Source organism: Vipera berus (genome assembly GCF_964194415.1).
Source record: "Vipera berus genome assembly, chromosome: 1".
Classification (NCBI taxonomy): Eukaryota; Metazoa; Chordata; class Lepidosauria; order Squamata; family Viperidae; genus Vipera; species Vipera berus.
Genome location: NC_138202.1, coordinates 59,648,228 through 59,672,978, shown reverse-complemented (window position 1 = coordinate 59,672,978; position 24,751 = coordinate 59,648,228). Strand labels below are relative to the sequence as shown.

At 45.7% G+C, this 24,751-nt stretch overlaps 1 protein-coding gene across 1 annotated transcript; it reads left to right on the top strand.

Annotated features, from left to right (window-relative positions):
* Window positions 1-22,037: 22,037 nt before the first annotated feature.
* FOXG1 (forkhead box G1) lies at window positions 22,038-23,955 on the top strand (the record flags this gene model as incomplete). Its single annotated transcript, XM_081326844.1, has 1 exon — window positions 22,038-23,955. One exon carries the CDS (start codon window positions 22,038-22,040, stop codon window positions 23,463-23,465), a length of 1,428 nt encoding a protein of 475 aa, XP_081182970.1. The 3' UTR covers window positions 23,466-23,955.
* Between the last annotated feature and the right edge of the window lie 796 nt (window positions 23,956-24,751).

Genomic DNA, 24,751 nt, shown 5'->3' with positions numbered 1-24,751 from the left:
GGGCCAGCTCAAATACAGCTGCGTGGGCTTTGTTTGGGGTGGGCTGGCGGGCGCGTTTGCCGCCGCCGTCCCCCTTTCCCATTACTCTTTCTCCTCCTCCTCCTCCTCCTCCCTCCTCCTCCTCCACCACCACCACCACCCGCCCCTACTGAGAGTCAGCCCAGCATGATAACGAGCTCCGTCAATTGGAGACCAAGCTCGGAGTCCTGGTTGGAGAGGGGGGGGATTGGGAGTGGAGGTGGAGGTGGGTAGCTCGCCAGTTTTTTGCCTGCCCTGCCTCCTCCACTCCTCCTTCACTACCCCCCCGTCCCAAAACACTTCGCGCAAAGCAAGAGCAGGCAAAGGAGAGGAGGACAGAGAGAAACAACACACACACACACACACACACACCCTTTCCCCAATTGCAAGTTCTTTCTGGAGCCAAATGTAAAGCGTGGAGAGAGAGAGAGAGTCGCACTCGTAGAAAACCTAGAAACCTCTTGGGGGCATTGCAAGATCGGGTCTGACGCCTCCCCGGGTTGTCGTGGTTCCACCCAACAGAACATTTCATACCCAGCCGGGTCGGCCTGGGGGTGGAGGAGAACTGGTTTGCCTGAAGAGTTTTGGATGGACTTTGGAAGCGGAGGGGAACGGGAGGACACGAAAAAGAAGCTGTAAATGGCAGCAGCGTTTCCCGTGCTGATTTCGACAGGATAAAATTGCAGGTCCCCGCCCCCCCCCCCGCGGCTAACTTTTTTTAAGCCCCCCTCAGGTCACTTGGAAGCAGGTAGGCAGATGATCAGCGAGGGCCCGCTTCTGTTTGACCTGACCCAAAATAACAAGACCCACCTTTGAAAGGGGAATGGCAGGGCCCAGCGAACTCCTGCGGAGTTTCTGATCTTCCTGTAAAATCTGCTGCCCTGCTCGGTGTAGGAGAATGCAAGCAAAGGAAGAAACGTGAGATCTAGAAGAGGGGAAGAGGTTGTTGTCAAAAGAAAAAAAGAAAAAAAAAGATCTGGCTTTGAACAGTTTTATGAGCAGTTTGTTTTATGAGCGGTTTTCTTTGCTAAAATATCTTAAAAACTGGAGGAGTAAATAATATGCTGTCTTTGAACATAGTCACTTCCCTTTCTTTCCTTGCATTTTGAGAGCCTCCTTCAACAATTAGGCATCTGTTTAAAAAGGAAAATTAGTTAATTGGAGTAGTAGAGGATGAGGAATTCTCTTTTTAAATATTTTTCAGACTCCAGGTGCAGGTAGGGAAAAATTCTCTTGTTAAAAAATGAAGACTATTTGCATTTAAAACAAAAACCAAAAACTAAGTTTCTGGATCTCATGACTTGGAGGAAAAAACTGCAGCCATTTTTTCCTGTCACACAAGATATTCATCCCTGTCATGGTTTGGGACCAGAATTTATTCTTTTCAAAAGAAGGCTGAAAACAAAACGGACTTCATGAAAGTGACAGGGCTAATTGATGCTGTCATTCATTCCAGTCTCCCTTTTGCTGAAAAAGAGATCTAGTCCGTGTATTCCTGCATTCCATTCTTTCTATCCCATTTGTCTAGCACACACCTTCATAAAGCAGGTTGCAATACAGCAAGTGCAGCTGAGAAATCCTTTAAAACCTGTGTTGATCCCGACGTCAGTAACAAGCTACAGTTAATAATACAGACACCCTTCATTCGGTCATGTAGCTCATTCAAATTAAAAATGGGATTTCAAAGTAGCTTAAACAAGATATCACCCAGTGTATCACTAAAATCCAAAGTAGAATGAAATAGAAAAGAGATTGGCGCCCTTTGGAAAGTTAACCAACAACCACAACTATCTTTTAAGGAGAACCTGGGGGAGGGGGTAAGGCCCTGTCAAAAAGGTTCTGTCTCTGACATGCTATTGGGTCTTGAGGCAAGCCTGAAAGCAAGTGCTAGAGGCTCATCTGAAGGAGTGGACTTTCTTTCTTTTTTTTTAAATGAAGGTAGGTACTTCTTCCAACAACTATTCAGGTGACACCCAGCCTGTCTCACCCACTGAATTGATGATGGCTAGTTTTGAAAAAAGCTAAGCAAGGTAAGACTTAACTAGGACATCATGAGGAAATTTCACAGCTGTACAGTGTGGCTCAGTGGGTTAGGACGCTGAGCTTGTCGATCAGAAGGTCGGCAGTTTGGCGGGTCGAATCCCGAGTGCCGCGTAACAGAGTGAGCGCCTGTTACTCGTCCCAGCTTCTGCCCACCTAGCAGTTCGAAAGCACGTAAAAATGCAAGTAGAAAAATAGGGACCACTCCGGTGGGAAGGTAACAGCGTTCCGTGCGCCTTTGGCGTCTAGTCATGCCGGCCACATGACCACGGAGACGTCCTCGGACAAACGCTGGCTCTTCGGCTATGAAACGGAGATGAGCACCGGCCCCTAGAGTCGGAAACGACTAGCACACATGTGACTAGCACGCATGTGCGGGGGAACCTTTACCTTTACCTTTACCTTTACAGTGTCTAGGAAGAAGGCAGTGGTAAGAAACCTACAATGGTCTGTCAATAGATCAACACTTCTAGAGAAAATGGGGGAGGGGGATTAGGTTTGTGTAGATTAACCCACCACTTCGCATGGAGTCCTGAACTTCCCAATTCCACACTTTTCCAAAGAAACGGGCCCTAGTAAAATGTCATTCTGAACCAGTTGTGGTTCTCTTTTGAGGAAAAGCACTAGAGATGCTCTGGATTGCATGCACAGCTTTCCTAGTTTTCAGATTAGGTGAAGCCATTGCTTAGATTTGGGAGGTTTAACGCAGAAGATGGTTTTTTAAAACAAATTTATTAATTATTCTTTAGTTATAATTTTAACAATGTGTCCGCTCTGTTAGAGGGCAAGTGAGATATAAACATGGAAGGTTGGGTTTGTTTGTTTTTTAAGGACAATATATCCCACGCAGGTATGTCAGAATGGCAGCCACAGCTACATGATCCAAGCAAAATCCTCTTGTTTGTGTGCACAGGGCATGGGTTGCCCGTACCGTAAAGTGATATCTGGTTACACGAGCAATTATGTTCATTTCAGGACTGCTTTTGATTCATTCTCATGGAAATCCTACAAAGAAATGTTAAGGTTTTGTCAACAGACGGGCAGTTGATTTTGCTCAAACATGAATTATATAACATCATTTTATGTAATATCATTTTATGTAATACCCAAAGCCATTTTTAATGCCATTCCAATACAGATTTTTTTAATAAATACAGAAATAAAAAAACAGAGAACTTATGTGGTGTAATAATTAAGGTGTCAACCTAGAAACCGTGAAACTATGAGATTAGTCCTGCCTAGGACACAAAGCCAGCTGGTGACTTTGGACCAGTTGCTTTCTCTCAGCCCTAGGAATGGAGAAAAGTTCAAGCCACTTCTGAAAAAACTTTGCCAGAAAGGTCTGGATAGATCCAGGATCAAGTCCAGTTTCAGTGGTAGAAATCCATTTGGCAATGTTGGGCCAGACTCTCTCTCTCTCTCTCTCTCTCTCTCTCTCTCTCTCTCACACACACACACACACACACACACACACACACACACACCTACCCACCTCCAGCCCTCTCCAACAAACCTCAGGACTTCACAAAGTTCTTCTGGTGGAAATAAAATGCTTTCTCTGTAAGTTGCCTTTTGCTCCTGAAGAAATGGTAAGATATCAAATTAACAAATAACCTGGTCGTAATAGTTAAAAGATTTAAAGAGTTGGGACTTCATCCTCCTAGCTAGCCAAGAAATGCCTGGCTATCTTTTATGTTGGCATCTTTGAGGTCCTGTCAGAGTCTTCTATACAGTAGGAGTCGGAAGGGCTCCTAATGGACATTAGGGTGCTGCTGCTGCTGCTGCTATTATTTTGTTAGCCAATATCTAAAACAGAACAATGTTCTTTGCTAAAGAACATTGATGGGCAGTTAATTATGACAGTATTGCTCAAGCTAAATGTTTTAATATTTTATACCTTTAGAGAAACAAGCAAGAAGGTTGAAGACAAGACTCACCCAGCTCAGAGGAATGTGGTAGCTCAGTTCTACTTGAAGGATGGTAATTTGTACCAGCAGCTTTGTGGGGAAAAAGAAAGAATCCAACTTGTTATGGAGCGCAATTCCATTCTTCCCCCCCCCCCACCATCTGAGGGCATATGCTAAGTTCTGGGAATCTTAAGCTCTGAGTATCCAGGCCACTAGTGGCATGGAAACTGTATTGCTGGGAGTTAAAGGTAGAGAAGGCAGAGCATTCACACTTACTTACTGTTTTTTTTTAAATTCCATTTATATCCCGCCCTTCTCCGAAGACTCAGGGCGGCTTACAAGCTTAGCAGTAGCCTTCATTCTATGTATAAGCCTGCTTATTAGGGCTTTCACCCCCCCCCAAGTGGCATTATTACAAAGTCAGCTTATTGCCCCCAACAATCTGGGTCCTCATTTTACCTACCTCGGAAGGATGGAAGGCTGAGTCAACCTTGAGCCTGGTGGGATGCGAACCTGCACTAATTGCAGGCAGCTGGTGTTACTTAAGGAGGCATTAGCCCACTGCTCCACCAAGGCTAGTTTAAGGTTAAAGTTTCTTTTCTCCCATATGGACTGGCTCCTTTGGCATTTACTGATAATTTTCAGTCCAGCTGGATGAAAACCACTGCAGGGGGAACTGCTATTCACAAGGACTCTTACTCTGTGACCCATAACAGGACTACAAGGCAGCATCTTTTAGGTTATGGGGATGTGGCAATCATGATTTAGGTGGGCAAGCTGACCTTTCAAATCCTGATAACTGAATTCTAGATTTAAAAAACAGCTTTCTGTCTTTCTGCTTTTATTGTACCCAATGACCAGAAGCTATTTTACTGCCCTGCTATCTGCTTTGCTTAGGTAGTGGATTTAATAGTTCTCTTTTTTTTATGAAAGGATTTGGCTTTGTGGTTTTGTAACTGTTGAAATGACTCCCTGCCCTCTATTCTTTCTTTGTAGAGATATGCAATGAACTGGTTTTACTTCTTTTATTTAACTCTTCCATTCGGATTAATATTATGTTTCTTTTTATCAGATGAACAACTTGCTGTTGTGTTGCACAGAGGTGTGCTAGCTAAGAAAGACTATTAAAAGAGTATTTTCAAATCTGTCTATTATCCACAAGTACACTACCTATATGATATTGCACTTCATATATGTATTGATGTTTGTGTTGCTGGTTTCAGAGTGTAATAATTTTACTTGTTTACTTTATCTTATATTTATCTTTAAGTGTAAGCATCAAGGGAGTTTCCATGCAGGTTTTGGATTATCTGGTCAGAAATTACCCCGTTGATTTTAATAAGACAAAAAGATAAGCAGATATAGAATTGTAAAAGCTGAGGGATTTAATTGGCTTGATTTCAAAGTGTCCACATATGAATTTGTGGTGGTGGTGGTGGTGCTGGTGCTGGTGTTATGGCCAGAATGCTTTGTTGGTGGCTTCTGATCTGTGAGCACACAATATTTGTTCAGGTGGGCATCTGGTCAGTGATTAAAATGTAAGATTCACCCTTCAGCCTTTGATGGCCTTTTTAAATTTGACTTTGAATGCACTGTATTCAGACTGTAGACATAGGCTTGCACTGGATGTCTGAATGACCCAGAAGAGGGTGACTTGGTCCCCTGAAGGTACATTAAGTTCAATTCCCATAAATACTCCGGAGGGAATGACCAACAGTATGAGATTCTGGTTTAGTAACTGAAAGCAAAACATTTTAGCTGGGCACATGCTTGCTTATCCCTTCAGTTAACAGTATTCATTTGTAATTGACTTCATGATTACAAATTTCTTCACTGCTGATATATTGCTGTCCGTCCATCCTTGAGCTGGCAGAAATAATATGCTGATATGAAACTTCTTCTCACCAATGATGCTTTCATTTTCTTTGTTCCCTTTCACAGTCAGAGATCTGATTTATCCTGCAAGGGGAATGGATGACAAAAACCAAATTTATTTTATACACCTGGTGGTCCCTGCTGGCTGCTATTGAAAGCTGTCAGTTTCTACTTTTAACCATGGTACAACTAAGAACAAGTAAAGCCTTGGGCTGAGGACACAGAAGAAAAACAATTGAACTGTAGTTGGGTGTAGAAATGGGAACAATCCCTAGGACAGAGAGACTGAATTGTGATCATAATTCACCTGGAACAAACCCTATTACATTAGGACGGGTAGGCAACCTCGGCTCTTTTATGACTCATGGACTTCAACTCCCAGAATTCCTGAGTCAGCTATGCATGAGTCATAAAAGAGCCGAGGTTGCCTACCCCTGCATTAGGAGAATTAAAAGTAAAGGGGTCTCAACTTAGCTCCCTCTGAATGTGTCAGGCAAGTCTATAAACACCTCTGCTCAGGGTCATTGGGATCCTTGCCTAACATATATTGTTTTCTGCAGATCCTAGTAGAGAGGGAGAAGTACATTTTAACCAGGCTGTATTGTTGGCAGAAATAGGTTATTCTGCCAAAAAAAAATACAGCCTGGTAAAAATGTACAACTATGACTAAATGCACACCTCTAAGCAACAGGAAGTTGTTCATCTGATAAAAAAAGACTTTCCCTCTTGCAGGGAGAGATAGAAACTCCCCAGCCATATTGGAAGATCTGTAAGATTTAAGATGTGATGGAAAAGTTCGTTCCAGATGAGGCAAGGCTAACCGTGCATTTATTTATTTTTATTCAGGTTTATCATGTAATTCAATGGGCGAGCTCGCAAGGAAACGCGCTCTGCCTGTTTGCGGCCGCTGCCTTGCCTCGCCGTTTCGAACCACAAAGCTAGCAGATCACTTTCCCGCCACTAGATGGCGCTGGTGCAATTTAAATAACTTCTTTCCCGGCGCAACCCAGCCACTTTGTGGGGAAACTTTCTTTCCCCCAAAAAACCTTTGCAGAACATAAACATTTGATTTGTAATAGATCGCCTTATCATCCTCCTGAAAGAGGAAAAAAAAAACTTTTCGTAATGTAAAAGGAGGAGGAGGAGGTGGCTTTTCGAAGGTAAGAGAAGTACAGAGTCGGTTTCTTGCTTCACGGCCCAGCGGCTTTTATTTTCCTGGACGCTTTGCTTTGTGGCTGAGGATTTGATCCCTTCTAGCCAAATTCAGCCCCGTCGAGTGGGTCAAAACGCGCCCCCATCCCGAGAAAGGAGGTGGGAATGCGGTGACCACCGTGAAAGAAATCATTCTCACCATCTCCTAAAATCCTTCGTTGCCGCCAAAAAAAAAAAAGTGAGGGGGGGGGGACAGATCCATTCAGGTCCACGCTGGAAGAGAAAAAGATTTGCGCAAGCATCTCTCATGAAGACCAAGGCTTAGTTCAATGGCGTCGGAGGCGAGCAAGCTAGCCAAACTTTCCTCACTGGAAAGGTAATTCTTGCCCAGGGTATTTTTTTTATTTTATTTTTTTTTTTTTTTTGGTGAGCTGAGGCTGGCTTCCTCCTCGAGAGACGAACTGGGGGCTACGGGCGACAGGGAAATACCAGAGTTGGAGTGGGAGATTTCAGAGTTCGCCCTCCCATCTTCTCCTGTCTCACAAATGTCCTGCCCCGGTGTGGTTTTTAATTCTGTCCTGGGAGTGGAAGGTACTTGTGGAGTGCAGATCATAAAGCTGACTTTTTGTGGGCCTGACTGCCTCGCTTTGGTCAGTGGTGTTCACAGGATATGGTCAAAAAAGTCAAGATGGCAGCCAGGAGGGTACATGAAGTCAAAATGCCAGCAGTTTTTTGATGTGCACGGGGAGCTTTGAACCCACCGTCCTGGACGCCATCTTGACTTTATTTTTTATTTTATTTTTTTGTGACCATATCCTATGGAACCCCACCCCCTCCCAGTTTAAACAGCAGGGAAAGTGTAACAAAGGATGAACATCTGCCACTGAATAAAATTCTAATGAAGAAATTCTAGACCCTCTAATTAGAATGGGCCGATCCTCTTCACGTAAAATAAACTAAAATATGGCAGGCTGCTGGGAAGTACAGGGAGAAATCTTTAGGACGGCTTCGGAAACAAAGCACGTTCGTTCTTTCAAGATGTTTCCCTAAGTTTCTTTTCAGAAGTATAGCCATTTTAGATAAACAGAACACAACGATAGATGGCTATGATGTTTAAATTATTTCCTTTCTCTGGTCAAATGTGACTTTAATCTTTCCTTTCCTGGATGGGATTTTTCAAAAACCATAAATCCAGCCTCAAAATCACAACGTTGCTATCTTCAAATGGTGTTCCCAATTAATTTCCAAAGGAGCAGAACCACTGTTCTATTTATAGTAACCTGGAAAATAATAAGCAAAAGCATTTAAAAAAAGAAAAACATGTTTATGTCCCATAATTGTTCCGGTAAAAATCTGCCTCCTCTTCTCTTCTTGTTTCTGTTTTATAATTCTTGTGAATTTAGACTTTTTTCCCTCCACATGTTCGTAGATTCTTTCCCCCTTTAAAAATGTTAATTCAGGTAGATACTATTTTTGCTTATGGTTAAAATATGTGTTATCTTCTTTCCTGAGCATAAATAAATCTGTGCATTAGTCTTAGAATGCAGTCTCCTCACAAATCAATATTTGTATATTTAACGTATTAGAGCTGCTGTTGCTGTTATTACTGTTGTTACAACATAATATTATTGGTTGAGTTTTCGCTATTACAATTATGAGATCTACTAGTTCAAGTCAATGTTTTGCTGAACCGGGGTGAGGGGGTGAATCATGGAAAGTTTCGTTCTGCTAAATACTGAAAAAGAAATGCGACTCCTGCCCCTTTGCTGAAAGTTTCCCAGCTTCGGATATTCCTCGAATAAAGCTGTGGCCGTTTGGAAGATGCTCTATGTTTAAGATTTCCACCGGAGCTAAAAAAAAAAATCATTGTCATTTCGGCCCTGGCTGAGTTGAAGGACATCTTCCAATTAAATTCAAAGGAAGGAAGGAAGGAAGGAAGGAAGGAAGGAAGGAAGGAAGGAAGGAAGGAAGGAAGGAAGGAAGGAAGGAAGGAAGGAAGGAAGGTTGGTTGGTTATAAGGCCTTCCGGAGGTTCATGTTCAATGTCTTTGTGTGCTGAGAATATCCACCTTCGAGAAATCTTTCACACCCTATCTATAGTTTTACCGATCGTCAGAAGGACTTGAACGGCAACACAAAGACGTTCTGGTTTGTGCCTGTGGCTCTCCTCAGTCTACCAGCAGCCTTGTTGCCTCGCCTCCCTTGTTGCTAAACTCCACAGCTCATCGCCACTGAAACGGGAGGAACTTCTGAGACCCCTCCGTCGATTGCGTGTTAACAAATGGAGGCAATTCCAAAGCAAATATTGTGATGGGGGGCGGGGGGGGGACACAGAGTAAGGAGGAATAGCAATACGGTACCGTCTTCTTTTCCCTGATTGGCTGCGGGTGGGGGGCAACGGATAGCAACCTTTCCCTGTAGGTGGCATCCTTTGGCCTTAAACAATAGGGCTAGGGTCACCCCAGGTATTCTTTTCTGGGTCCCGTTGGGGGTGAAGAAAACTGGGTGAAGGTAGTGAATGTGCGCTTCGGAACAAAAGTGAGGTTCTCCTCACGTGTGTGTATATATATATATATATGTATGTGTATATATATATATGTATGTGTATATATATGTATATGTGTATATATATATGTATGTGTATATATATATGTATGTGTATATATATGTGTATGTGTATATATATGTGTATGTGTATATATATGTGTATATATATGTGTATATATATGTGTATATATATGTGTATATAAATATGTATATAAATATGTATATATATATATATATATATATATATATATATATATATATATATATATATATATATATATATATATATATATATATATATATATATATATATATATATATATATATATATATATATATATATATATATATATATATATATATATATATATATATATATATATATATATATATATAAACCCGGCTGGAATAAATAAGCGCAACCGGCCCCCCCCCTTTTTTTTCCTCCTCCTGAAGATTTTATTGTCAAAGTGTTAAACGTCCCCGTCATTTTTATTCAAACACTAACGTGATTACGGCCAATTATATATTCACTAGTTTTCTTTTAGTTTGGTGTAATTGTACTTGTCACTAATAAAACAGACATAATGGATCGCTCCTGCTCTGGATTTTTAAAGCAATTTTCTATAATTTGATTGAATTATACTTCGTCGCTTTTTTTCTTTTCTTTTCTTTTTTAATCTATATTTTCGAATCGTATTCGCTGGGAAATTGCCGCTCCGTTTCTATTTTGTTGGGTGGGAAGTAATTTACACTTCCCTAACATTTATAAATAGAATTCGGTTCTTTTGGCAACGGTGGTGCTGGGGATTGGTTGGGAGGGGGGGTAAGCAAAGGGGGGGGGTATTTTTTTTTAAAAAAACACCTCCTTTACAGCCAAAGGTTTCGAAATGCGAAAGAGAGATGGGGCGGGGGGGGGGAGCCAGGGAGCCATTTGTTTTCAAGGGTAAAAGGCGCAAACAGAAAATATTACACGCCTAATCAGATGGGGTGACTATTGTAATAGGTTTGTTGTTCCTCTCCATTCTTCAAAACATAAGAACATGTCGAGACAGGCAGGGGAGGACTTCGTTTTAAATATATATTTATCAAGGGAGAAGAGGTATACACACACACTGCTACAGGAAAAATATAACGCCAATTACATTCCTCTGAGCAATTAGACTAACTATCTACATACTGTTCCTATGTGCTTTTTTGGACTCAATTACACAAACAAAGCCATCGGTGGCTCACAGGGCGATCCTATACGACCAATCCCTTTGAATGCAGTGGGGTTTACTTCCAGGGGAGCGGAGCAATGGAGCACTATCCCAAGACCCTAAATGGCTAAGGAAGCAGTAGCCACTACCCAGGCATTCCGGCCGGCCCTTCGTAATAGGCGGCCTCATTTGCCCGGATAGTCTGCGACTTTGGAGTCTGTGACTGGGAAAGCAGATGGTCGGACTCCAGGACGGTCAAGGTCCGGCCTCCGGATTTAACACACGTTACCGGAGGGAAGGTTAATGTTTGTGGGTGGGACGAGAAAGACACTGAAACTGAGCCTCCCCAATGGGCTTATTTATCCCCATTTTGTTCATAAATAAGCCTCTTTCGTCAGCTCCTTCGCTAATACAGGCACTTGGTGCTGTGCGTGGGATCTCTTGTCGATGGGTAATCGAAGGGGACCGAAGCTTTCCTTCCTATCTTTGCATGTTTCAGCCTGCCTCCTCCGTCCCTCCTCCCCCCCCCCTCTCTCTCACACACACAAACACACACACACACGACTAAGAGGTTGAACAGTAAAAGCCAAAATTCTGCTATTGTTGGCTGGTATTAAGTCACAGGGCTACCAAACCCAAGTTCTCCCAAGGAACCGGCTACTGGGGAGAAGGATTACATACTTAGAGGTAGACTGCTTCTGACTGTGGAAGTTCCAAGTTTAGCCCTACTCTTTGTGGGCCCTTTAGCCAATACTCTGTGTTTAATGGATCTTTTAAGGATTAGAAGAATTATTTGTAGGCAGCAAGCAGGCAGTGTTTCTTTCCTTCTTGATGGCTTTTCTAAAGCTGCCAATGTCCTGTGCTGGGAAAGAGAAAAGAAAAAAGAAAAGAAAAGAAAAGAAAAGAAAAGAAAAGAAAAGAAAAGAAAAGAAAAGAAAAGAAAAGAAAAGAAAGAAAGAAAGAAAGAAAGAAAGAAAGAAAGAAAGAAAGAAAGAAAGAAAGAAAGAAAGAAAGAAAGAAAGAAAGAAAGAAAGAAAGACTGGGGTGGTCCTGGTCCTCCTGAGCACTTTCTAAGCTAGCGGGAAGATATTTGAAAAGTAGAACCAACGGCCTTTGCAAACCATGTGTCTCCAACTTTTTCAGGGGCTTTAAATCCCCCCCCCCCTCCAATTCGTTTGTTATAATTGGAACCCACTTGCAAGTGAAAGCATTCTGGTTCCAGGCGGGATGCGGGGCGGATGAGGGGGGGGGCACACCCAGTGATCCTATTGTAAAGAAACAGATCGATAAAGTCTGAGCTGCTGGTCAGGTAAGAGAAGCTACAGCTAACCCCCAAATGCTGCAAGAAGCCGATGCCAGGCTTAGGGATCGGGTTCCCCGCCCTTAGAAATGTTTGGCCCATATCAAAGGGCTGACAGCTCTGCCTGTTGTGACTCCAGCTCTCAAAACGGGAGGAGCAACAGCCATTTGTCCGAGGGAAAAGATTTATTTATTTATTTTTGCAAATGATTTTTTTTATTTCGGCAGGAGAAGTCAGATATTTTATGTAATAAGGCCGTATTGCGCGCCCTTTGAGCAAAGTGGCTCTAACTTCAGCCAGGCTTTCAGAGGTTTCGCCCAGCACCATCACGTGGGGACTGTGATTTGCCGGGTTGCTAAAATATTTTACGGGAGTGTAAACCTACGACGCCCACCCCCACCCCGCAAAAAAAAAAAATCCTTAATCTTAAAGTTTCTGCAGGAACCCCTCTGAAGCAAAAGTGGAAGGCCGAGAAGGAATCCGAAGTGCGAACGATCCCGGCGCTTTCTCCGCACAAGAAGCGCGCGCGCCCAGGGGCACAAACAAGAGAGACAAAGGGCCCCGGAGGACACTTTTGATTTGCTGGTGTTTCTCGGGTTACAAAATAATGCAATGGCTCAGTTTTGCTGTTTGTACCGTGATTTCAAAAAAATAGTAATCAAAAACACGATGGAGGAGTTTCCCTCACCCCCCAAGCCCCCCCCCGTCCGTGTTTACAGAGGAGGAAATCTGTTACTATAATTGCCGAGCTAAAGAAATCCAAATACACAAAAGGGCTCTGGAAAACTCTCGAGCTATAACGTTAGCCTTGCTTGCCTGGAAGAGCGACCCATAACGACTTTATCCGTCGCTGGGTAGCAGGTGGGATAAGAGAAAAGGAGGGAGGGAGGGAGGGAGGGGGAGGCTCGCAAAAAATAAAAATAAAGTTTAGACACCCCTTCTCACCAGCGGGAGGGCTAAACAAGAAGGGAACCCTGGTGGGGGGGGCAGAGCGGTCTTTTCTTTTGCTCCCTTGCCCCCCTCCTTCTTCTTTATCAATTTTTTTTGTTTTGTTTTGTTTACGGATCTAAAAGGCAACCAACGCAGATTTCTCCATTGGAGTCAATGGGAACTGAGGGGGTCCAACGGATGTCCTAGGAAGACGGCTAAGCTGAGGCAACCCCTCCCAAGGAGGTCTTCCAGGCTCTGAAGAGCCCTTCCAACTCTTTGAACTCCTTGACGTCTGTGCCTCCCCAGAATTTTTCCCCACCCCGAAGGAGACCCAACCAAGTGAAAGCCAGAGTCAGGCAACCAGGCCAAGAGAGGGGGGAAAAAAACGCCCGCTTGTAGGGTTGGGCCTCCTTCCCTTCTCAATCTCCGTGCTTCCAGCTTGGTCTTTTGAACTAAATTCACACGCTGTCCCAGAATTAGAGGCAGAATTAAAGGAAAGAAGGCTAAGGCAAGCTGTTGTTCGCCTTCACTGCCTTTTTTTTGGAGGGGGGGAGGGGGGCGAATTTGATGGCTTCGAAACTTCATCTTCACGCCCCACAAAAGGGGATTCGGCTTCTTTTGGGTCAGATTAAAGAAGAGCGCTGGGAAGTCAGACAAGAGAGTTCACATGTCTGAGCGCCTTACTTTTCGGCCTGCGGAGATAAGGAATAAAACGCGTCTGCGGTGACCGATTTCTGCACATTTTCTGCAGGAGAGAGGGGTGTGGGTGGGGGAGGGACTGAGGGAAAGAGAGAGAGAAAGCGAGAGCAAGAGAGAGAGAGATGGGACGTTTGCAATTCCTTGTATGAAATCCGGACGGATTTTAGCCAAGCTGTGAAGCCCCCTGCGCAGTTTGATTTGTATGCTCCAATTGGGAGAATTTATTATCTCTCTACCAAACCCAGCCATAAAAATTATTGTAGCCTCAGTGATTGAGGAAAAAGTAAGGTATTTCCACCTAAATCCAGGCTGAGACTTTGGTTTGGGGTTAATTTGCTCTATCTTCTATGAAGAAGAGATAGGAAACTCAAAGATGCTTTTTCAAGAGGCAGCCGGACTTTCTTTCTTTTTTTCCCTTGAAGACCTCTTGAAAAAGCTCCTTTGGGAGGCCGTGACTTGGATGACTGAGAATCTCCATAGAAATAAGAGATAGGAAAGGTGAAGCAAAACGTGTACTGTTATTTGCCCTAAAAGTCTATGTTCAGGGTTGTGTTCAGTTGAAGTGAAATGTATCTATGTTGGTTGTCTAAATTTTATTAAAAGAAAAATAATTAACATTAGTAATCTACTATTTCAACCATTATAAGCCTCCACGAGTTAACCAGAAAGTTTAAAAACTTTCCCTCGAGCAGAAATGAAATAACTACTTAGACACGGTTTACCAAGTTTTGTATAGTCTACCGAGAAATAAATTCACTCTATGGCCACTCCATGCAGAGAGAAGCAAGTCCTCTCAGTGTAATTTACTTCCAGATTACTCCAGCCTTCCCACCCTTCCAACCCAGGGCTGATTTCTAATTTCAAAAGTTTCCACTTTTTCATCCACTTGCAATAGTAAGTTTTGCCACAACGACGCCTTTCTGTGGCACACGGGTCAACTGTGTGAAGGATTCAACCTACCACATCTGCAGGCAAAACGTTTGCATCCTTTTCGGACAGCCTTTGACAATAGGTGCCGGTAACAATTCTGAAAGTCTCTCCAGGAGAGAGATAGCCCGGATTAGTCACCTTATTTCCTGACTTAATTCCAGCACCTGCCCTAAAACCTGTCAAACAAACCAAAGCAGTGCACAAGTGACGCCTAAGCAAGGTTTTCTTTTTCCATTATCCACCAAGGACCTAGTATGGAAAACTTCTGGTTTGCCTCTGTTGAAATGTGGAAATAAAATTCAGGCAGGACTTCTCTTTATTATGTTAAACACACACACGCACACACGCACAACACTTTGAAAGACATTTTCTCTCCCGCTCCGTCCCAACCTCGTTTTATCTAGCAGATTGTTTTCCAACAAGGCTGCAGTGCTGGGCATTGGTTTCTCAACTAGCTGTACGGCTTTCCGATTTCAACACACCGCCGAATCCCTGGGCGCGAAGCTGCTTCCCTTTCAAGGCAAACGCTGCGACGTGACGGCGCAGCCCTGGAGGCGAAGCAGTAGCACGGCGGCGACGCCCGTTATTTTTAGAGCGGTAAAACTTAAACTCGTAGCCTTTTCGAGGGTAGTTAAAGTCGAAGGAGTTTATGGGATGCGTCCCTCTTAGGTTCGTCACTGGAAACCAGCTGTCCGCGGCCGCCTCTTTCCTTTTTCTTCCCCTCCCCCGCCACTGTATTCCCCCTTACCCTAATTCTCCCAAAGGCAAAGAAAGAAACGCGCTTTCAGATCTTCCACTTTCTCTCCCCCCCCCATTAGCAGCCCACCCCACCCCGCCGCCAATAATTTATGATTCAACACAGCTTTTGAGTTCAGTGCCTTGGAAAGCTTCGGGGCTGTGGCTCTCTCTTCAACGCATCCCACTTGCACTTCGCTTCCTCTCCTTCTGAAAAGAGACCTGTGTAAGTGGAAAGCTTGCAACCTGTTTCGATTAGGCCCAAACCGGCAAGCAGCTCGGCCAAAGGGAGAAGCGCGGCTCTTTCCTTGGCAATAAGCCAAGTGGGATTTCCTTCCAAGCTAACAGCATACAGGACGGGCCTCCGAAGCAGACCGGATCCCCCTTGAGATAACACTGCCCACCTTTTCCAAAAATTCTCAAGCGGGCCTTAGAGAATTGCGCCTCCTGTATAGCAACCCCGTGAGTTTCTCTTGGGGGTGTGGTGGGGGAAGCGTGATGTGGACTGCATAACCCAGGAAATAAGGAAAGCTGATCTCGCCTTGACTTGTTGGAAGGTTTGCACCCGAAAAGTGTTGATCGCTAGAGTCCAGACGCTGCCTGCGCCGCCTGCACCACCAGCGCCGCCTCCTCCTCTTCCTTAGCCTTGCCAACAAACATTAGTCACGGGAAACGGAGTGTCCCAGACAGTTGCAGCTTTAGGGGGAGTTCTCCGACACCTGCTGGAGGGAAATTGGGCTCGGTAGGTTGTTCTATCCCCTAACCCCAAGCGGATCAATTCAAGACGTACTACGCCCCCACTCCCGAGTCTCTTCTCAATGCCCACCTACCTGCTCGAAGAGAAGTCCGCGATGCCTCCAGAGGTTTCCAAGAAGTCCCCTGGAGACCCCTGGTATTTGCCAGCATCTCTCTTTCCTCTTCAGCAGAAGGCAATCCGGAGGCAGCAATTCGCTCAAATTGAAAGCCCTCCCCTTCAGGCCTCCGCTTCCATCGATTTTTTTTCCGAGGGTTTCAAGCAAATTTCCCTGTGCCACAATGTTATGATGGAAAGATGCTGAAATGACAGGCCCCGTAGACGCTTGTCTTTTAATCATGTGCTCCTTCGTTTAGTTTCAGTTTGTGTGTGTGTGTGTGTGTGTGTGTGAACGCGCGCACCCGTGTGCGCGCCAAAAGGAGAAGCCGCTGACAACCTGCGGGCTTCCTAATGAGTGACGAGGCAGGGCTGCTGCGGCAAAGTCACACTTCCCTGGTGTGAAGACCTCTTACTGGGAAGTTTAGTTCACTACTGTTCTCGCCAACCTAATGGTAGAACCTGTAAGCCAAGCCCAAAGAAGAAAGCTATAACACGCTAAAGAGAGAAACTTCTAATCGCTAAATGTTATCGCCCTTCCCAGCTGCTCAGGATGACACCGGCGTTGGCTAGAGTCCGCAGGAAACCCCTTTGCAAACTGGGGGAGAGGGAGATCTGCCTTCTCTCTCCCCCCTCTACTTTTATGGGCGCTCAGCCTTTCTTTACAAGTTAGAAACTTCTCCTGTGGCCTTGGCCCACTTGATGTTCATCCAGTTGTGTTGAAGAACAACTCGCACCAGTTCCAGCCAATATGGGCCCACTGGTTGAGATCGATGGGACTTGTAGCCTTTACATATGGACAGCATTAGGTTAGGGAAAAAGTTACATTAGCCATTTTCTCTCTTCTCCACGTTTTTATTTATTTATTTCTTTATTTGATCTGCCACTGCCAATATTCACAAGCCCGATTGTTTCCTCTATGCAGCTGACCATTATCTGGAAGGAAGGAAGGAAGGCGGGCGGGACAGGCAGGGAGAACTGTCAGAACCAAGGTCTTCCAAATGAATGTGCTTCCATGGAGCACCCTGCAAAAGTGATTCTTCTCAAGCTACAAAGCCCAGGAGGTGGCCTTCTCCTCAGCACTGGACTCTTCATCAGCCTTGTGGGTCACCTGCCCCTCACCTTGAGCACCGGAAGAACAGGAACTTGGCCTGCACTAAGCTGGCTCTTGAAGGCGAATTTCAGGTTGGCCTCAGCTCTTTCCGGGTGTCTTGGGAGTCAACCGGAGGAAGGACCGTGAGAATAGTACGTGTACCCATGGCTCCTAAATGGGACAATGGGCTTCTCTTCCCATCTCCATAAGTCTAAAACAGATTGCTCCTCAGAACAATGTGGACAATTGGTGAATTTAGTTAGGCAACAGGGCTTTCCTTGTCTTTTGCTTGCTAGGTTCATCTCCTCGAGGTTTTCGCCTCTGAGTTATACCAAAGTCTCTTTCACAGTCTCTTTCTTAGGTTGGTGGGAAACCACTGTTTTAAGGCAACCCCAAATCAAGTGCTCATTCTAGTTACCCTAAGACTCGCGCTTCTGAAATGACTGGAGTGGTGGGGGTGGAGGTTTACATTGTCCAAAAGTTTCAGACAAATGTTTATCTGCTCATCCTTGCTGTTGGACCAAAAAGAAGGAAAAAAAAACTCCGGGTGGGCTTCTAAAATTTGCAGATCTTCTGTTTTGGTGTTCTCTGGCATAGGAAGGGAATTGACAAAATCCCCCCCCCCAGGTCAGTTGATCTTAATAGGAAAGATTGCAGGAGAAATTAACGCTTGCTGGCAGGAAAACTAATGTGACTGAAAGCGCTCAAGTTTGGTTTTGCCCAAAAGTGTCCCCTCCCTCCCGATGGCATCCTAATAGTAATTAATTACTCCTGGTTTTAACCATTCTGTCCTCCAAACTGGTCTGAATTGGTTGAAGAAGAGCGCCTGGGCCATTTGGGTTCATGAAAATGAATGAAATTGGGGGCTCTAAATGTGGGTGATTAATGGTGCACCTGTGACCAGAACTTTCCCATCGGGTTTGTTTTGTTATTTTTAAGTGAGCCTTTAGGCAAAAAAGGGACATTCTTGAGTGACCAGACGCTACCCTTGAAAAAAAAACAGTCTGGAAATGGCAATCTCAGTCTTCATGGGAGGTGGGCATGGGGTGGCAGAGAGACAACCTTCTTCTGAACTGCTTCTAATGCAAATTTCTTTCCAAGCCTGTATTCTTCCTGTATGTAGATGAACTTTTCATTGAGTTTGGTGCTGGATCTAGATGCAATCCTGTCTCAATAATGGAGATCAGCAACATTTTAGTCTTTGTTTCACACTGGACTGAGACTCGGACTGCTCTCTGAAACAATTTCAAATATGTGATACATTAATTTGATATCTATGTTTTGGAGGAAGGAAGTATAGCTTTCCCAGATTTTTTCACAGATTAGGTAAGATCCCGGGAACAAAATGTGGATTTACTTATTCCTATTATTTGTTACCAAAAGGTCTCTGTCCTTTTTTTTTTCATTTTCATGCCAGATCCCAAAAGAATAGAAAAGAATGAGACTTCAGAAGAGTTCATTTTCAACAAAGGACATCAATAATAAGAGTAAATGCAAATCTTCTCCTTCAGTTTTGTTTCAGAATAAAACATTTTTAGAGGGAGGTCAATTCCATGTTAACATACTACACTCATATTGGATATTGTGTATATTAAATAGATTTTTTAAAAAAAAAACTGAGACGGTTACAATGGCCCCAATTGTCAAGACCTGATTGAGTTAATATCATATCAGCAAATGTGGCAGCCAAAGGAATCGGTTGCTTCTCTTTTGTGTTTCACAACCAGAGCAGATTACAAATTTTAATGATCCGAAAATGTTTGGTATACAAAATCATGCTTATTTCAGTATTAGCAAAAACACAAGAATTTTTGCAACACAAACACCCAGCTGTGTCTATTTTAAAAGCAGTTCAATGACAGCTTGCACTTATGAGCATGCAATCAGCTAATTTCGCTTTTTTCCCCCTTCTGTGTTAATCAACACTTTCCTTCCTGCATATCATATAGTATGGTTGCTCCACATCAGTCAGTGTTTACCTAAGCTATCTTCTTCCCCCAGAATTTGAGGAGGAAAAAAGAAATTTAGGGGAAGCTTTCTAAAAATAATAACAATAACAACAACACTGACAATAGCTATTTATCTTTCACACCTCCCAACTTTACACCATTTTAATAGAGGCAAGCAGCAACCCCTTGAAGAATGACGAGACCTCAGGTTCTGGGGGGCGGGGGGGGGGAAAGAGAGATATAATAGTTCTTAGTGGATTAAATCACTTTAAATCATCCTTTTAAATGCAGTTTCTTACTGCTTGCTTTAGGGAAGGGAATGATTGTTGTTACAGAGCCTTCTTCTTTAGTTCAGCCCTTCCTCCGGCACCGGTTACCTCCTGAAAAAGGTTCACGTTCTTCCCAGATAGTTTTTTATTTTTCTTTGGCGAACCTTCAGTTAATTAAAACATCTTTCTGATCTGCCCTCCCTCCGTTCCTGAAACTGGCCTCGCTCTGCAGCGCAAGCTCACATTTTCCATGCTCTGGACGTATTGATGTGTTGATGTGGATAAAGTGATGACAGCTTCGCTTTAACTTTGATCCGGATATTCCCCTGCCCTCCCCCGACCGCCCCCCCCCCGCAATACACACCCACCCACGCCCAGCCCCGGGGACACTTTGCTCTCTGGATTTGGGTTTTCTTTCTCTAGCAAAAGTCTGCGCGTCTGGTTCAGGAGAGGATTTGGAAAGGAGAGGATTTGATCCGGATGATTAATTCCCTTCTCAAAGAAACCCTCACCGTGGCAAACTCGCCTCTTTCCATCCGTATTAACTTTTTTTTTAAAAAAAACGAAGAAAAAAAAAACAGCAACAACAACCCAAAACCGGCGAGGGACAGAGCGCCAAAAGCAGTTGGTTCTCTTATCCAACCGACCTTTTCCTCCTCCGAGGATCCTCTCCCAGTGAGAATAAAACTAAAACCAAAGGCAAACCAGCCAATTCCGGGCGTAAAAGATGCAAAAGACAGGCTCTCGAGAACATTAGCATCGATGAATAATGTTTAACCTAGGCGTATGCTTACGATCAAGATTGCAATAAATAAAAAGAGACGGTTCTCCTAACGGGGTGGGGGTGGGGTGGGGGTTGAAACAAGAAAAGAAAGCAGCCCTATCTTTTGGCACGTAGAATAAAACGAACGTCTTTTAAGCCTGCGCTACTCCGCGCATTTCTCCTTTGAAGCGAGTCCCACTTCCCAGGCGACAGGCAGCCTCCCGCCTGTACCGAAAAGTCTTTTCCCGCGAAAAGTCCAAGCGAGCCTTTGCAAAGGGAAGTCATGCAGGGCTGCCCGTTTCGTCTGGAACCTCGCCGGCCTTTTCCTCCGGAGCCAAGCAGGCGCGCCCAGCATCGCTCTGAGAGACGGAGAGGGAGGACATCGCCCCACCGGGAGGGGACCAGATTACACAGAGAGAGAGAGAGAGAAAGCGAGCTGGGGGAGCGGGAGCGAGGAGGATTTACCTGCTGCTCATTTATTATTTTACTTATGCCCTTCGCACCCCCTCCCGGCCAGAAGGACGAGCCCGATGCTCCAGCGGCCGGACTCAAGAGAAGCGCTGGCAGCTCTCCCGGCCTTGCCGCCGCTCCGTTGCCAAAAGCCCGCCAGCCCCGGAGTCCACGCCCGCCAACACAGGACACCCTCCCTCTTCCGGCAGGTGAGGTGCGTCGCAGCCAAAGGAAGGCTGGAGAGGCCGCTTTCCTTTCCAGAAGTCAGCCAAAGAGCCGCCACGGGAGCCCAGGCGGGAGAGGCCGCGGAAGTTGGGCCTCGGCGAGACGGCACGGCTGGTTCCGCAAAGTAGTGCCTTTCTCTCCCCCCCCCCTCCTCCTCCATTTCCTCTCCTCTCGGCCACCGCCCCCACCCCCACCTCCGGCAGCAGAAACGGGGGTTACATCCACAAGTAGGGAGACGTGTATATGGGCGTTACAGATACTCATGCGTACCTCCAGCCGTACCCTATATACACATATAGATATACATATATGGTTTCCACTGGAGAGTGACATGATGGGGGGGGGGAAGGGAGTGGTGTTGCCAGGAAAGAGAAAAGAAGGAAGAGGCGGGTATAAGTAACCTGCCGCGGTGATTCGCCCCTCCGATTGGTATCCTTACGCCCTCCGGTAGGGCTGCGCGGGCTGAAAAAGGAAGGAGGTCGGCGAAAGAGTGAGGGGAAGAGGCGGAAAAAGCCCGGCGCTGATTGGGTAGTCGGAAGAGAGACGTCCCTGCACGCCGCGCTCTTTGATTGGATAGCTGGGGAGAAAGGTTAAACCAAAAATTTTTTTACAGCCCTAGTGTGTGTCTGTAGCTCGGAAATTAATTGTAGCTAAAGCCGTCTCTGCTGCTCTCAGCCTCAGCCCGGCAGCTGATTTCCCCCCCTCCCTTGCTCGGGTGGAATAGGGGGGTTCCAGGCACCATGAAGTAGTTTGGACAGAAGAACTTGGGGGTCTTTTTTTTCAAGGGGGGGCGCAGTCATATTTTCGTGCCCTTTGGAAAATCCCCTTTTTGAACCATTTTGCACCCCCTCCTTCCCCCCCCCTCCCGTGGCTTTGGCTCTGGCTCCCTTGCTAGGAGCCAGTTGGTCTTTTCCATCCCCTGCACAGGCGCTCCCGTCCTTGCTACATGCCTCGCAAAGCTCTGGAGCTCGTGGTGTGCAAGTGCCCAGCCGCTCCCGCCGCCTCACTGCCGCCCGGTGCTGCGCCCTCCAGGACGGACCTCGCCGCGCCCGTTGCCTCGCCTTCCACCCGGCTGTGCGACTTTCCCCTCCTGCCTAGAGTGTGATGTTGGACATGGGCGATAGGAAGGAAGTGAAAATGCTGCCCAAGTCGTCCTTCAGCATCAATAGCCTGGTGCCCGAAGCCGTCCAGAGCGACAACAACCATAGCCACCAGCACCATCCCCACCACCATAATAACCACCACCCGCACCATCACCATCACCACCACCACCATCACCACCACCCAGCCCAGCCGCCGCAGCCTCAGAGAGCCACCCCAGCTGAGGACGACGAGGAGGAAGAAAAGAGCCAGCTTCTCCTGCAGCCCCCCGGGGTGGGGGCGGCCGCGGCCGCCGGGGCGCCGGCCCCCTCGGGCCCCCTGGAGGTAGTCAAAGGGGACCTCTTGGCCGGCAAAGGGGAAGCCGGCTCAGCCGCCGAGCTGGACGACAAGGAGAAAGGGCCGTCCGAGGAGAAGAAGGGGGTGCCGGAAGGGGCCAAGGAGGCCGGCGGCGGGGACGGCGGAGGAAAGGAGGGCGAGAAGAAGAACGGCAAGTACGAGAAGCCGCCCTTCAGCTACAACGCCCTGATCATGATGGCCATCCGTCAGAGCCCGGAGAAGCGCCTCACCCTCAACGGCATCTACGAGTTCATCATGAAAAACTTTCCCTACTACCGGGAGAACAAGCAGGGATGGCAGAACTCCATCCGCCACAACCTGTCGCTCAATAAGTGTTTCGTCAAGGTGCCGAGGCACTACGACGACCCGGGCAAAGGCAACTACTGGATGTTGGACCCGTCCAGCGACGACGTCTTCATCGGGGGCACCACCGGCAAGCTCCGGCGACGCTCCACCACCTCCCGGGCCAAGCTGGCCTTCAAGCGGGGCGCCCGCCTGACCTCCACCGGCCTGACCTTCATGGACAGGGCGGGCTCTTTGTACTGGCCCATGTCGCCCTTCCTTTCCCTGCACCATCCGCGGGCCAGCAGCACGCTGAGCTACAACGGGAGCACGTCGGCTTACCCCAGCCACCCCATGCCCTACAGCTCGGTCCTGACCCAGAACTCCTTGGGGAACAACCACTCCTTCTCCGCCTCCAACGGCTTGAGCGTGGACAGGCTGGTCAACGGCGAGCTGCCCTACGCCACGCACCATCTCACGGCGGCGGCCCTGGCCGCCTCGGTGCCCTGCGGCTTGTCGGTTCCGTGCTCGGGCACCTACTCCCTCAACCCCTGCTCGGTCAACCTCTTGGCGGCCGGCCAGACCAGTTACTTTTTCCCCCACGTCCCTCACCCTTCCATGACTTCGCAGAGCAGCTCTTCCATGACGGGCCGGGCCGCCTCTTCCTCCACCTCGCCTCAGGCGCCTTCCACGCTCCCGTGCGAGTCCTTAAGACCCTCCTTGCCGAGTTTCACCACAGGATTGTCGGGGGGACTTTCTGATTATTTCACACATCAAAATCAGGGGTCTTCCTCCAACCCGTTAATACATTAACCTCCAGGGGAGCCAAGACTGTAAGTGAACATTTTACACACCTTTGCGTTGTAAATGATAGCGAAAGGAGAGCGAGCGAGAGAGCGAGAGAGCGCGAGCGAGAAAGAGCACGAGAGCGAGATTATGAAAAAGAACAAAACAGAAAGGAAAAAAAACAAAAACAAAAACTCACCCAGGAAAAAAAAAAGAGTCCAGGTATTTTTTATTAAGTTTCCCCCCCTCCCCCATTTTCTGTACGTTTGTTCCTTTTTTTAAAGGTGGTTTATGATTCCAAACCAAGAGGCGAGTCAGCAAGATGGGAAGAATACCTCGTAGACAATGCATTTGGGAAGAAGGAAGGGAGTATTAATATTAAAATCTCGTAGGATGTATATCTGAAATGCTTTGGGCCATTTTAATTCCGGGAAGAAATGCTGGGCTGCTAGATTTTCCATGTTTGCAGTATTATAAGTTACCATGAATATGTGGCTTGGGAGCAGATCGTGGGAATAAAAATACAAAAAATGGATAAATCCCATGATGCAAATGGTCATTTGTATAAGATGCAAAGCAAGAATTACGTTTGAACCATGGATTCTTTTGTCCTCCACTTTTTTTTTTAAAAAAAAGAGCTATTTCCCCTCTCTTATTTTTTTTCCTCCTTTTTGTTTACTTTTAGACCAAAGATTGGGTTTTTAGAAAATGCACTCAGTATGCGAAATGTTTTCTTTTCTTTAAAATATGAAATATCATACATCAGAATGATATAATTTTCAGTTTTGCAGCACTGCCCATTTCAGTGAATCCGAGGGGACAGAAAATCATGAATTGCCTTCAGTTTGTGTTGTGTATATTTAGATGTATGTGGTCACTAACAGGTCACCTTTATTTTTTTTAAATGTAGTGAAATGTTAATACCTATTGTACTTATAGGTAAACCTTGCAAATATGTAACTTGTGTTGCGCAAATGCCGCATAAATTTGAGTGATTGTTAATGTCGTCTTTAAAAAAAAAACTTGATTGTGATACTGTGGTCATATGCCCGTGTTTGTCACTTACAAAAAATGTTTACTATGAACACACAGAAATAAAAAATAGGCTAAATTCATATATATTCCATAATGCTTTTGTCTCTTTTATCCAGGCGTTTTAATACCCAAAAGGCTTTTAAAACTGCAAAAAAAAAAACTAAAGCTGGAAACCTTAGGGCCGATTTTTTTTCCCCCAGCTCCTGCTGCTTTTGCAGTATGGCTAAAGAATCATTTGCTCCAGGCAGAATTTCCGGGCAGGAAAGAAATACAGCATG